This window comes from Alexandromys fortis, unplaced genomic scaffold (assembly GCF_014885135.2).
Source record: "Alexandromys fortis isolate MF-2015 unplaced genomic scaffold, M_Fortis_MF-2015_v1.1 scaffold_6, whole genome shotgun sequence".
NCBI classification, from domain to species: Eukaryota; Metazoa; Chordata; class Mammalia; order Rodentia; family Cricetidae; genus Alexandromys; species Alexandromys fortis.
The window spans coordinates 10,607,005-10,621,717 of NW_026067902.1; the positions used below are offsets into that span (position 1 = coordinate 10,607,005).

At 45.3% G+C, this 14,713-nt stretch overlaps 2 protein-coding genes across 3 annotated transcripts in view; one reads left to right on the forward strand and one right to left on the reverse strand.

Moving 5' to 3' along the window:
- Mertk (MER proto-oncogene, tyrosine kinase) overlaps positions 1-1,936 on the reverse strand; it is a 100,772-nt gene extending 98,836 nt beyond the window's left edge. Inside the window, exon 1 of the mRNA XM_050133782.1 lies at positions 1,709-1,936. Coding sequence (XP_049989739.1) covers positions 1,709-1,763 — 55 coding nt within the window. The 5' untranslated portion in view covers positions 1,764-1,936. The remainder of the gene's footprint in view (positions 1-1,708) is intronic.
- Positions 1,937-10,987: 9,051 nt separating this feature from the next.
- The window catches only part of Anapc1 (anaphase promoting complex subunit 1), a 77,093-nt gene continuing 73,367 nt past the window's right edge, over positions 10,988-14,713 (forward strand). Inside the window, exons 1-3 of one of the 2 annotated variants that reach the window (XM_050133285.1) lie at positions 10,988-11,089; positions 12,320-12,556; positions 13,901-14,062. In XM_050133285.1, coding sequence (XP_049989242.1) covers positions 12,344-12,556; positions 13,901-14,062 — 375 coding nt within the window. In that variant the 5' untranslated portion in view covers positions 10,988-11,089; positions 12,320-12,343. Of the gene's footprint in view, positions 11,235-12,319; positions 12,557-13,900; positions 14,063-14,713 lie in introns of both variants that reach the window. The other variant, XM_050133277.1, reaches the window with a different exon arrangement.

Genomic DNA, 14,713 nt, shown 5'->3' on the forward strand with positions numbered 1-14,713 from the left:
TACACTTCTCAGTCACAGACTAGGGCATCAGACTGGCTTCGCTTTTATGCACCTTCAAAGTCTCCTCCCCCTTGCTCTTTCCCACCCCTGCTAGAGAAAGATGCCCCTTATGCTGCTCTGCCAGCCCCACCTCCCACTCTGATCTGGGACAGAGCAAAGATCGGAACATCTGAAATGCTCCTTCCTCAGCAACTCACTTCTGTTAGGAGAAAAATACCGAGAAACGTATATTCTTCCTTGGAGTGCATCTAAGACTGTCTGTGGTTATCCGACTAAATCTATCAAGTACAAAACTTCATCATACTTTTTCAAAATTCAGAAAATAAAGCATAGTTTTAAAAGCATTCAACAGAAGCTTTGGTTCCTAGTACTCCTCCGGTGCTTACCACATCACCACACAGAGCGCAGTGTGGCTGGCCAGCACTAGCAGCAAGCACACCGGACTTGCAGCAGATTAGGAATAGACCTGGCAGAAAGGCTGAGGAATTTTTGAGGATTTGGTGATGGAGAACAGAGCCCTCTCAGTTCTTTGCTTGCCTTTGGCTCTCGATATTTGTTTCAAATTGTCATGTTGCCTCAAACTACAAATCTTCTGTAATTTAGTGTGCAAGAAGAAAATTCTTCAAGAAATGTAGCACGAATAATAAAAACCCAGAGACAGAAATTGGGGTTCAACCTGCAAATTAGAAAAGCAGAGCAGCCAAGCCACTAGAGAAGTCTTACCTCTACCAAGGCTGGGGGACCACTTTTCTGGTTTTCAGGCTGAACCCCAATTTCTGTCTCTGGGTTTTTATTATTGTGCTACAAAGAAATGCTCACTTGAACAAATGAACTTTGAAAGGAAGAACGAGGTTTGTAGCTAGACTGTAAACCGAACGTCACAGGTATTCTTAAAAGACAAACTTTAGTCAACCAGATTGAAGAGCAAAAGAGACAAAACCACATTTTGACTGCCCTTTTAGCGCAGGGGCAATACCTGAAACGTGTTGATCTAGTCATCCAACACCCCCCCCCAATTTCTTTTGGTAAAGCCTGGTTCATTTTCCAGCCTCTTCACAAAGTGTCATCCGTTGGAGAAACCTGCCGTACTTGTTTGTGCTAACCAATCCTTTGTGTCACGTCGAAACGCAAGTGAGAACACTTAAGCAGGTCCGAGATGAACGTAGAAGCTACCCGAACACAACAGATTCTGCTCCACAGTAGTAATGGTGAAAGGCTTGTGTTTCGTCCCCCTCTGATCTTTTCCAGGCCTCTACTCTCACAGGCTGTCCCTGCAGCTCACTAGAGCCCGGTGGAAAAGCCAAAACCAGTCTTTTTCCCTGGCGGGACAACCAGCCTCGGTCCAACGCCACCCGCTAACAGGAACACCCAACTTTCGCAGCCGCTCACTGGTTTGCGGCGTGAGATTGCCTTAGGCGCCCTGGTCTGTGACTCGCAGAAATCCCGCCAAAGCGCGGCCAGGCCACTGGGCAGTGTTGAGGGGAAAGTTCTCGGCGCATGCCATACTAGACCTGAGGGCTGCTTTCCACACAGGTTCTAACTTGGGTGCTCCCAAAGCGACTCGTCACCCTCTGTGGTGACGCGGAGTCCTTGGTGCCCACGGGTTCTGGTTCCACTAGGACGTGCACCCCTTTATCCGGCTGGGGATCCCCCAGGACCCTCGACGGCTAGCTGGAGTTGCAGCAGACCTTCGGGACCTCGCACTCACCTCTGCAGGGCGCGGGAAGCAGCAGCAGCCCAAGCAGCAGCGAGGCCAGAGTCATCGCGGAGCCGTGGATCTGGAAGTTCTCTTTGGACAGATGCACCGACCCACTAACGTCCAGAACTCGCCGGTGGCCGCCCGAGCGAGCGGGCGTAGCGCCGCAGTCCTGGCCGCTGAGGCAGCAGGCGCCGAAGTGGCAGCGCTGAGTTTAGGATCACTGGCGTTGTAGGTTGGAAAGGGGAGGCGGGCCCGGGGCTCAGGCCTGGGCGGGGCCAGCAGGTTGGTGTGGGCAGGGGGGCGGGAAGAAGGAAGGGCAAAGAAAGAAGGAGGGAACTAGAGGAGGGGGGTGGACCCAAGGCCTAGCCTTAGGGAGGGTGGAAGGGCGGGGCAGAAGCGAGTGAAGCTAGGGTCGGTCCCAGCAGGTCACCCAGACCTGAGGGTGTGGAAGACTAGAGGGGAGGTGCTGGGGAAGGAAAGGCAGCTAGTAGCGAGCAAAGGAGGGCCACTATCTTGGGCTACAAGGACTGAGAGACCGAGAGGAAGTAAAGGGTACTAAGAAAAAGCAATGATCGAGAAGAGAGAGGGTCTCTGGCCACCCGGCAACCTCGGAGTCTCATTTTGTTCACTTTGTGGGGGTAGGTAGAAGGGCTTGGAAACAGGAGAGGGGGCGTTCAGTGGCGTGCATAGGATGCAGCCCCCACATCTTAAAGGGTTAGTGGGTCCAGATGCCTTGGGACGACAGCAACCCTGCAGTCCAGGCTCTCCTGGCTTGGGAGGCGCTAGCAGCAGTGTTCGAGAGGCTGTTGTGGCCACAGTGGCAGTACATCCTGCTGAGCCGGATCCTCCTCCAGGCTACTGAGGAGCAAGAGCGGACCCTGGCGTCAGAAGCTTGCAACACCCACCAGAGAGGCTCGCTAGGGAGAATGAAGCTGAATCCTGTAAGAATCCTAAGAGTCTAGAGAAGCAGGGAGATGATGAGGTCTGATGAAAGTGTGCAGAGCAAGGGTGGAAAGGAGCAGTGCTGGAACGGGAAAAGTTGGAAGGTCCCAGGCAGCAGCAACAAACTGTGAATTCTGTTGTAAATCGCAAAGAAATGGAAGGTACTTTTTCTAGCCACCACAGTGATACCTTACATTTTGTACAATGCTTTCTTAAAGGAAATAGAACGATTTGTTTTCTTTTGAGATGAGGTCGCTTTAGGGTCTCGAGCAAACCACCCTAATAAATTTAGAATATTTATTACTGAAACTAAGGGCAGGCAGACAAGCACTGTGATACAATCAGCTCCTGGTATCTCTATCCCTGCAGGAAGATGCCAAACCAGAAATAAAGGATTAACCATGCTTGGTGATATAAGAGAGCCCAGTGTACTGGGGACAGTGCCATCCCTGGGTAGGTAGTCCTGGGATGTATAAGAAAGCAAACTAAGCAAGCCAGGAGGAACAAGTCAGGAAAGAGCATTTCTCCACGGTCTCTGCTTCAGTTCTTGCCTGTAGGTTCCCGCCTTGAATCCTGGCCCTGACTTCTCTGTAGCATGAATAATAAGAACTCAGAGACAGATATTGGGGTTCAACCTGAAGATCAGAAAAGCAAAACAGCCAGCCACTGGCTCTTACATCTACCTCAGTCCGAAATGGCGATCCTGCCCCCAGGAATCTCAGAATGAGACTGTGCATGAGAGCTGTCTCCTCCTGTTTTATATTCCTCTCTAGTGCTGGGATTAAGGCATGCAACAATTACCACCCCGCCTCTATGGCTAACCAGTGTGGCTGCTGGGATTAAAGCTGTGTGCCACCACTGCACAGCTATGTGGCTGACTAGTGTGGGTGCTTTGCACTGACCTTCAGGCAAGCTTTATTTATGAAAACACAAATGAAATGCCACTACACTTCCCTACATGATGGACTTCAGCTGTAAGCTGAAATACATTTGCTTTTGGTCATGTTTATCACAGCAACAGAAACCTACCTAGATCAAACAGGGTCTTGCTATGTTACTCAGGTGGGATTTGAATTCCTGGCTCAAACAAATACTCTGGCCTTCTGAGTACTAGAACTACATGTGTGTGCCACTATGTCTTGCTTAAATCTCCTTTATTTTCCTTTAAAGATAAGGTCTTGGGCTGGAGAGATGGCTCAGTGGTTGAGAGCACTGACTGCTCTTCCAGAGGTCCTGAGTTCAATTCCCAGCAACCACATGGTGGCTCACAACCATCTGTAATGGGATCTGGTGTCCTCTTCTGACCTGCAGGCATACTTGCAGGCAGAACCCTGTAAACATAATAAATACATAAATCTTAAAAAAAAAGACAAGGTCTCACTGTTTAGCCCTAGTTTGCATGGAATTCACTTTGTAAACCAGACGAGCCTCATTTTCACAGAGATCCATTTGCTCCGTCTTCCAGTGTGCTAGAATTAAAGGTATGTACCTTTCTTTTTTTTAGTTTATCTTCTTTATGTGTGTGGCTGTTTTGACTGCATGATTTGTATGCCTGGTACCCTTGGAGGTTAAAAGAACATATTGGATCTCCTGGAATGTAGTAACAGGTAGTTGTGAGCCACCAGATGGTTCTCTGCAAGAGCAACAAATGCTTTTAACCACTGAGCCGATTTCCCAGCTCCAAATCTGACTTTGTTAATGAGACCTGCCCTGTACAGTATTGTTTTATAGGCTACCATAGATGCAGTGGGAAGGAAGCATTGGCCAGTTCATTAGGTTCCTGGATTTGGACAGCAGAAATGGATTATCTTTTCTCTGTAGTCTCTGTCTTCAACCTTCGAGGGGCTAGCACCTAGAGTGACCTCGGCGAGACAGAACCTGGGAGTCTGTGGCCTGGTTTTGTGCACCAGCATTGCTGAAACACAGCTGTTCATGTGCGTATGTCTGTGTGATTTTGCACTGAAGCAGCAGGGCTGAGTAGTTATATCGGAGATTATATGCTTCGCAAAGCCGTATAATCCAGCCCTTTACAATGTCTGCCAAGTCCTGGTCTAAAGGTTAGTCCATTTCCATAGCTGCTGCCTGCACCAGCATGCTTTGGAAACAAGGGCTTCAGATCAAAGGATCTAGACAAGCTTAGAGAAAGTCTGGTATGGGAGCTCGCAGCTCCAAGAGTGAGCAATCCGGTGAGTAAAGTAGATGCTGATGGCCTGAGTGACCCAGCCTCAGAGTGGCTCTCGAGGTGAAAACAATGTCAAGCCTACCCTCCTGGGGAGGAGCCACAGGCCAAAAACTCTTCGCAGTAAATGGCAAAGAGCTTGCACAAACATGCAAAACCAGCTAAGCCGGGCGGTGGTGATGCATGCCTTTAAGCCCAGCATTTGGGAGGCAGAGACAAGTGGATCTCTGTGAATTTGAGGCCAGCCTGGTCTACAGAGTGAGTTTCGGGACAGGCTTCAAAGCTACAGAGAAGCTCTGTCTCAAAAAAATAAAATAAAATAAAAGCAAGCTAAGATACAAGATGTATTAATCGTATAGTATTAATTTCATACTTACCATACATCTGATTTGTTACCAAAATATGTGAAGAGGAATGTGAGGCAAACGACACTATGTATCCTGGAGCCTTAGCACCACTGTTTATTAACCAACCAAAGGAAAGAATATTCGGGGCTGTAGCATTGTTTATCCAGGACCAGAGAAGATCATTGCTGCTGATTCAACTGTAGAAAGCAATAACCGACATAAAAGGTAATTGAGATCTACTAAGTATTAAGTATGTTTAACACATCAGTGACATGGCTGAAGACTTTCTTTTTTTAAAGATTTGTTTACTATGTATATGGTGTTCCGCCTATATTCCTGAAAAGAGCACCAGTTCTCATTACGGATGTTTGTGAGCTACCATGTGATTGCTGAAAATTGAACTCAGGACCTCTGGAAGAACAGCCAGAGTTCCTAACTTCTGAGTGTTCTCTTCAGCCTGGCTGAAGATTTTCAGCTATAGGACCCAGTGGGAACATGCCAGACCATTCATGAAAGGTTAAGACATCCTTCAATGAATGATAGCCCTTCCCATTTCAAGACAGGGTCTTCTGTATCAAATTTGCTATATAGATGAGGATGACCTTGAACTTCAGATCCTTCTGCCTCACTTCTCTAGTGCAAGGATTACAGATGTGTGCCACTATACTGGCTTTATGTGGTGCTGAGGATCAAACCTAGTGCTTTTTGTTCTTATCGGGTAAGCACAGAGTTCCATCCCCAGCCCCGTTGACTCTATTCTAAACTTGAATCTTGCTCTTTTTCCTCCTAACCACTGCCTTCTGCTCTTTTCAGCATTGTTCTTAGTTGTGACCTATATCTATGCCTGCTTCTGTTCCACTATGTGTTCCTCCCCCAGTGCTGTACACCCCTCAGCTAATCTCCTTAACCACAGTGACACAGTGCTTGACTATTTGCACTGATGGAGATCTAGACATCAGATTGGCCCCGGGATACGCTCACATCACTGTGTGGCATGAAATGACCTTAATCTACGTTCACTGCTAGAGAGCCATATGCTCATTTACATATATGGACCATTACCTGCTTAACTTCAGGTATACAGATGCCTAGGAAGTGTTGCTGAGACAGTGCATGGCTCCTCCAGCAGGATGCTTTGTCTTGTGGAATCTAGCACCAGTTAAAGCCTTCTGATTCTGTCACCAACCCCACATCAGACAGAGGTCTGATCTCCAAAATATACAAAGAACTCAAGAAATTGGTCACCAAAAGAACAAATAAGCCAATAAAAAAAAAAAAAGGAGTACAGACCTAAATAGAGAACTCTCAACAAAGGAATCTAAAATGGCTGAAAGACACTTAAGGAAATGCTCAACAACCTTAGTCATCAGAGAAATGCAAATCAAAACAACTCCTGAGATTCCATCTTACACCTGTAAGAATGCCAAGATAAAAAACACTGGTGACAGCTTCTGCTGGAGAGGATGTGGGGGTAAAGACAACACTCCTCTATTGCTGGTATGAATGCAAACTGGTACAACACTTTTCAATGTCAGTGTGGCGATTCCTCAGAAAATTAGTAAACAACCTTCCTCAATACCCAACAATATCACTTTTGGGTACATATCCAAAGGATGCTCAATTGTGCCACAAGGACATGTGCTCAACTATGTTCATAGCAGCATTGTTTGTCATAGCCAGAACCTGGAAACAATCTAAATGCCCCTCGACCAAAAAATGGACAAAGAAAATGTGATACATTTACACAATGGAGTACTACACAGCAGAAAAAATTAATGACATCTTGAAATTGCAGGCAAGTAGATGGAGCTAGAAAACATCATATTGAGTGAGTAACCCAGACCCAGAAAGACAATTATCATATGTACTCACCCGTAAGTGGTTTTTAAACATAAAGCAAAGAAAACCAGCCTACAATTCACAATCCCAGAGAACCTAGACAACAATGAGGACCTTAAAAGAGACTACATGGATCTAATCTACATGAGAAGTAGAAAAAGACAAGTTCTTCTGAGTAAATTTGGAGCATGGGACCATGGGAGAGGGTTTAAGGGGAGGAGAGAGAAAGGGAGGGGAGCAGAGAAAAATGTCGAGCTCAATAAAATCAATTAAAAAATTATTCAGTGTTCCAAGGTAGCATTAGAAAGAAAAAAAAGCATCCCCATTCTGGCTGTCACTCATCTGGAACCCATACTTTTGTCCTTCAGTAACGACTTCCAGGATTTCCCTTGGTGAATCACACCATAAGCTTACATTCCTACTGTCCTGGAGCCTGAAAGGACTTGCTCCCTCAACGTCATTTACTGTTCCTCTTCTCCAAAGTTCCTGATTGCTACATTTATCTACAGATCTCTGGGTCTCCCCTCATCCCTAGAAAGTTTCATTCCATGCATTATGGCTACTTCTTTCACACTACTTATAAATAACTCTTGGTGGTTTCAGTACCACCCTGGAAATGTAAAGAACATGTTCTTGAAGATTTTTGGGGAAATAGGATGATGCCAACAAGAGAGTCCACTCAGAATGCCAAAGGTCACAAGGGAAGGATATCTTGGAGTTTCTTGGAAGGACCAAGTAGTGTCTAGAAGAGACTATTCAATGTGCTCAACAGCATGCTGAGAGAATAATACACACGTCTTGGGGGAGTAGGCTTTAGCTAATTTCATTTGAAACTGTCTTAGGGTTCCTATTGCTGTGATGAAGCACCATGACCAAAGCAACTTGGGGAGGGAGGGGCTTAATTAGCTTATAATTCCACATCATTGTTCATCATCAAAGGAAGTCAGGACAGGAACTCAAACAGGGCAGGAACCTGGATGCAGAAGCTGATGCAGATACCATGGAGGAATACTGCTTACTGGCTTGCTCAGCCTACTACCTTATAAAACCCAGGGCTTCCAGCCCAAGGATGGAATCACTCACAATGGGCTGGGCCCTCCCTCATCAATCACTAATTAAGAAAATGCCCTACAGACTTGCCTATGGCCTGAACTTAAGGAGGTATTTTCTCCTTCAAGGTTTCCTCCTCACAGAAGACTATAGTTTGTGTCAAGTTGATGTAAACTAGCCAGCGCATAAGCTGGATTGAATAGTTGTTTAACTGTTGAGTAGGTCTTAAAAATGCCTTAGTCTTCAACGTCTCATCAATTCCAAGATCTATAGCTTCCTACAGGAACTTATGGACCATTACCTCCTTAATTTCAGGCATAAACGAACGTGTAGGAAGCGTTGCTGAGACAATGCATGACTCCTCCAGCAGGGAGTCTCCATCTGACGGAGTCTGGTGCCAGGTAAGGCCTGGACCACTCTGGCTATCATCTACCCAGAACTCATGCTATAGTCCTTCAGTAACGGCATCCAGGTTTTCCCTTGGTGAATAATACCACCCACACTTGCATCTCTGCCTGTCTATGGACAATAGTAGTAACAAAAAATGTGTACCATAATCAAAGGCTATCTGGGGCAAGAGACCCAGAGAGGTGAGGTGCCTTCTATAAACACGTGACCAGATGCATCTTATCTTGGATCTCTGGTGGATGCAAGGCATACTTTGAACCCAGGGATCCCAACATGGAGGCTCACCTGGGATTTTTCTGTTTACTGGATGCACACGCATATTCCTAAGGCAACAGCAGCTTATAGAGTCTAGGTGCAAACCATTTTCCTCACTATTTTCAATTAACAATGCCAGCAAGTTGGTACTGAGCTCCCTGATCCTCCTCATACCTCTGATTAAAAAGAAACACAGTAAATGAACGTGCTCCACGCCCTTGACTGGGGCTCAAGGCCATTCAGGGAGTTTTGCAAACAGCTCAGGCTAATTCCATGCATTCTAGAAGGGATCCTCCCAGCACAGTTGCTTTCTGCAGTTGTTGCATAGTGAAATGGCGCAAATAAAAAACAGTGAAAGCGAGAGTGGGATGAAGGTAATTTATTCTGTAGATTTATCGATGCCCCACCCTGCAAGATAACCCATCTGATAGGCTGAAAAGTTTACTAGAAAGAAAGCTATCAGTCCCTCCTATTAGAAATGATACAGGACCATGGAAAGTTGTGCCTTTGTATACTGAACAACATCTGGAAGAGAACAGTAAGCATGTAGAGTTTCTTGGGAAAAGGATGTTCTGGATATAAAAGAATTTTTTGGTTATTTAGCTTAAATTTACTTTAGGGAGATAAAGACTGAATGGTGGCATAGCCTGTAACCTCAGCACATCGAGGCCGAGGCCGGAAGATTTTGAGTTTGCGGCTAGCCTGAGCTGTATAGGGAGACCCTACTACCCCCTTTATTTTATTTGTATTCAGTTTCCAACTTGACCTGCTCCAGAATCTGTGTCTGCCTTTCCCCCTGCAAGTCACTCATGTAGTTAGCCCGAGTTTAACATGAAATACCTCTTCAAATCTGTTGATCTGAGGGCTCCAAATTTGTCCATTTCTCTTCCCTTGCAGAGTTATTAATAGTTAAAATCTATGCTATGGTTTATTTGTGTGTCTTCTCGGACTTCTTGCAAAGTCAGGCTCCAGTTCCTCACTATATTAACTTTCTAGTCAAGATAGGCAGTTCAAGAATATTGTCAACTTCGTCTCCTCAAAGATGTCATTCTCCAAATCCTTTGTTTCCACCTTGTTTTCGGTTTTTCCTTAAATGGATTTGCTGTTGTTATTGTGTTTGAGATAGGGTCTTATACAGGCCAAGCTGGGCTAGAACTTTCTATGTAGCTGAGGATGGCCAAGAGCTCTTGAACCTTCTGCCTTACTTCCTGAGTGCTGGGATTTCAGGCATGCAGGTGCCCATGGACGCAATAGTGAGGTGCCAGACATGGATGCTAGGAAACAATCATGTGCTACATGACCTGCTATTATTATTATTATTACTATTATTATTTGTTTCTGTTAAATTCCCTAATGTTCAAGGACCCAGAAAGGCAAGTTTGTTTACATGGGTAGAAAACATATGCCTTATACTAATATAATTAGTCCAAATTAGAGCCACTATTCTAATTAGCCCAATTGGTCTTGGCCATTTCGCCTTAAAGTTGAACATCTCATATCCATCAAAACTCCACTTGGGGGAAACTGGCACGATTTGGCATTCTAGTTCAAATACAGATCTTAACCCTTATAAATGAGTTGTAATGCATACACTGGAAAACATTAAGCCTATAAAAATAATTACAGTTCACTAATTGCACCTTTTGTTAGCAACTTATCATGCAAATAAATGCCCAGTAAATTATTTATTTTATTCTTTTCCTTCCTTTACCCTCTGACCTCTTGATCCTTTTTCTTCAATTATATAAAAAAAATCAAGTATAATCAAGCTCCGAAGATGACATTCCAAGGAGTGAGAATGAACCACAATATCAAGGTGTGTGTTGCAACAGACAAATATGCAAAGGCATCAAATTCCAGATAAATGCATTTCCGGGCAAAGAAGAGGACTGGGACTGGAACTTTATTCTTAGGCACTGTGAAGATCCGCCATCTTTATCTTTATTTTTTTAAACTCAGAAATATCAATTACAGGATTAGAACCCATTTTTGATGGGAGTGTGCGATTTCCTGTTCTTTGCTAGCATTTCTGAGAAGACCAGCGGTCTCCCTTGTGCTCCCGTTCTTCAGTCGGGAGGCAAACATCTCTTTTTGAGATGAGGAGAAAACAACCAGCTAGAAAAATTACCCAACGTAACACAATTGAGCTAGAAGGTCCGGATCTAGCAAGGAGGTGACGTCATGCGACTGTGGGCGCTCACTCCTGCGCCTTCGTGAGCTGCGCAGGCGCTAGGCCCGCCCCGCTGCCGCGCGTCCCCGTGGCTCCCTGCCCGCGCGCGAGGCAGGACGGGAAACCCAAGATGGACTCTTCTATTTGAGTCCTGCCCATCCGTCTTCGTTTTCCCCGCTGCGGCCCGTTCTTCCTCCGGGGTCAGTGAGGGACAAGGGATGAGAAGCTGTGGCGGCCGAGGAGCCATCCTGACCGACCTGCCGCTGCTCTCGGGCCTCCGCGGCCCCTGCGCCTCCGGGCAGCAGCCGGGGCTCGCAAGCGCCTGACGCGTCCCGAGTCACTCAGGTGCGGGCCGGGCTGGCTTGCGCATCGCTGCGACTTGATGTCGGGGCTGCACTGCAACCGGTGGCCCGAGGGCTGAGCGGCCCGGGGCGGGCCCTGAGAGCGTGCTGGGGTGAGGGGGACCCTAGTCTCAGATAGGCTTTCCGGGGTGCGCCCGACGCGCCCTGCGCGGGATTCTCGGGCCGCTATCTCTCAACGTGGCTTACTCAAAAAGCCTCTTTTTGTATAGACACAACTCTGGGTTCCGCCGTTTGCATGTTTCTAGTAACCAGTAATGACAGTTTTATATAGCATGTCAGCTGTGTGGCTCGAAATGAATAACACGGTTAATAATTTTGGGAGAACTGTGAGAGCATGGAGTATGATGCTTTTGGGCTAAACGACATCGAACTCTGAAAATGATGCTGTAATTGATAATCCTATGGGTTTGTTTTAAGCTATAAGAGAGTGATTTACATGGTTGCACAAGAATAAGTCGGATAAACCTGCCAGTTCTTTAATGTCTTTGTTGCGTAGAATTTGGAAAAGCCAGCCACGTTTTGGATTTTTTTTTAGAGGTTTTATAAGGCATTTATGGTTCTTCAAATTGAGCTCTTCTCAATACTGCTGTATTTCTAGGAGGCGAAAAAAGACGTAATCATCTCAGGGATGGCATTTAATTCACAGCACAAAAGACTTTGTGACTGTAGAGGGCTGCATAGAAACTAGAGACTTGGAGGTCTTTGTAAGAAAAAAACCAAAAACCGATGCTGTAAAGACTTCAGATAAGAACTTCAAGTCATATTTAGTTAGAGGTTGCTAATCTTGAGTGTGATTTTAAACACTAACAGTTGGCTATAGTACTCCTATCAAATGCTTGCTTTGAGCCATGTTTGGGGATTGTAATTTAACTGATATGCCATACCCTCACTCACCTTACATACTAATGCCACACAGACCGTCAGGAGGTTAGCCAGCCCTGCTTCTGGATGCATGGAAATGTTTGTGCGGTGCTCTGGCATGTTTCCGCCATAGCTCCGTGCAGGTCTTTGTAGTCACGAACTGGTTTTGACTAGAAGGCTGACGAGCATGTGTTTGGATTCACACAGAAATAATGTTGATATTTGGAACCCATGTCGAACTTCTCTGAAGAAAGGGCAACGATGATTGCAGCCGGGGATTTGCAGGAATTCGTTCCTTTCGGTCGCGACCACTGCAAGCACCACCCTAATGCTCTGAACCTTCAACTTCGTCAGCTGCAGCCAGCCTCGGAGTTATGGTCTTCTGATGGTGCAGCTGGCTTGGTGGGATCTCTTCAGGAGGTTACAATCCATGAGAAACAGAAGGTTTTATAACGATTCTCGTCATACTTTTGAAACATAGCATGAATAAATCTACTTGTAATTTGAAGCTACATACATGCATGTGAGAAATAAGTGTGTGTTGGCACTTGGACTTTAAAGGCTAACGTGCGGTAATTTCAGTCTGTGCTGCTCCTTGGGCGTACTACATAACTTGTAGTGAGGCTTGAGTACCGCTGTCACGGCTCATTTTAAAGTTTGTTTTCACTTCGTATGACTAAATGTTAGAGATTAGAAATGCTACCTGCAACACATTTTTATGTCTTCACATAAGAATATTAGAGCAGTGGTATTTTTTTTTTAAATTAGATAGGCTTCTCTAAGTAGCTCAGACTGACCCTGAACTTTTGTTCCTTCTGTCTCAGTCTTCTGACTATTGACATTAGAGGTGTGTGCCACAGTGGTTGGCAAAGTAGTGGTTCTTATGGAGATGAATTGTAAAAGTATGTCAGAAAACAGCAGCCCCAAAACACCAAACAGAATAGTTTCTGTGTGTGCCCCAGCTTCTCCTTCTTCCTTGTGTTGGTAGTTCTGGGGGCCAAGCCAAGGTCATGGTCTTGGTAGGCAATGTACGGTCTCCTCTGCTGCCTTACTTAATCTTTATGCCTTTGAAATCAAAGCTCTTGGAATATACATAGTTCCAAAGCAGAAACTGTCAGTCTTCCATTCATGTTGTGGGTGGGACAAGGGGAAGAAGCTGTGCAGCAGGGACGTCTACACTGCATCAAGTCCCCCATCGAGCCACATGTGCGCCTCACTGTCTCTTCTATTCCCTACGTTATATTTAATACATACTTTCAGTTTCCATTCAAGCATGGATTTTATTTTATGATCTTTATGTAAGATACACTTTTTGCTTATCTGTGTTTTTGACATAATAATACAGGGAACATAGAGATATAAAAGAAAACACTTAACACAGGGAATTTTTGAGTCAACTTTAAAAATTATGTCTGTGGGTATTTTACCTGCCTGTGAGTCTATGCACCATATGTGTGCAGTGCCCACAGAGACCAGAAGAGGGCATCAGAGCTCTTGGAACTGGAGTTAGAGAGTAGTAAGACACTTTGTTAGGTGCTGGGAATCAAACCTGGGTTCTCTGGAGGAGCAGTCAGTGCTCTTAACCACTGAACCATTTCTCCCACCTCTAAGTAATCTCAAGAATCTCCTGATACAATGTACCACTTTGCTAATTCACTCATTTTGCTCATCCATGTACCGCACTGGTTTTAGGACTTAGTGTTGAGTCTTAATCCATAGACAATAGACTGCAGTCTGTTGAAAAGAAAGGAGGAAGTGTTTGAGCATGTCCTGTGTGTTAATTTTTAGGAAAGCTGGCAGTTAAGAAAAGGTGTGAGTGAGATTGGAGATGCAGCCGACTACGATGAAGAGCTCTATGTGGCTGGGAACATGGTTATCTGGAGCAAAGGGAGTAAAAGCCAGGCGCTGGCCGTGTACAAAGCTTTCACAGTGGATAGCACTGTCCAGCAGGTGAGCTCGCTGAGTCTGTACAGTTGATTAACTGTAGTATAAGTGTTTTAGAAGAAAGCTTGTGTTTTAAGTGTGTAACTAAGGACAACAGCAGTGTCCATTATGTCATGAAGTGAAGAAACTGGCAGGAGAGTGAGATTCTCCCTTTATCCATCATGACTGCATCTCTGTAGCCCAGGCTGCCCTGGCACTTGAGATCCTCCTGCCCAGCCTCCTGAGTGCTGGGATGATAGGTGTGCACACCACACTTGGCTCAATCTTTATTTATATTGCTATTGTTTTTGTAATACTGAGGATTGAATTTAGGGCCTTCCATATGCTAGGCAAACACTTTACACACACACAGCACTGAGGTAAAGTATGTTAAGAGTAGATGTGGACCTCGAGGTCTGTTATTGCCAGCCAAAAGTTATGTGACCTTAAGCTGGGCGGTGGTGGCGCACACCTTTAATCCCAGCACTCAGGAAGCAGAGGCAGGCGGATCTCTGTGAGTTTGAGGCTAGCCTGGTCTACAGACTACACAGCTAGTTCCAGGACAGGCACCAAAACTACACAGAGAAACCCTGTCTCGAAAAACCGAAAAAAAAAAAAAAAAAAAAAAAGAAAAAGAAAAAAGCCATAGAAAATACTTTAAAGTACATGATTTTATAA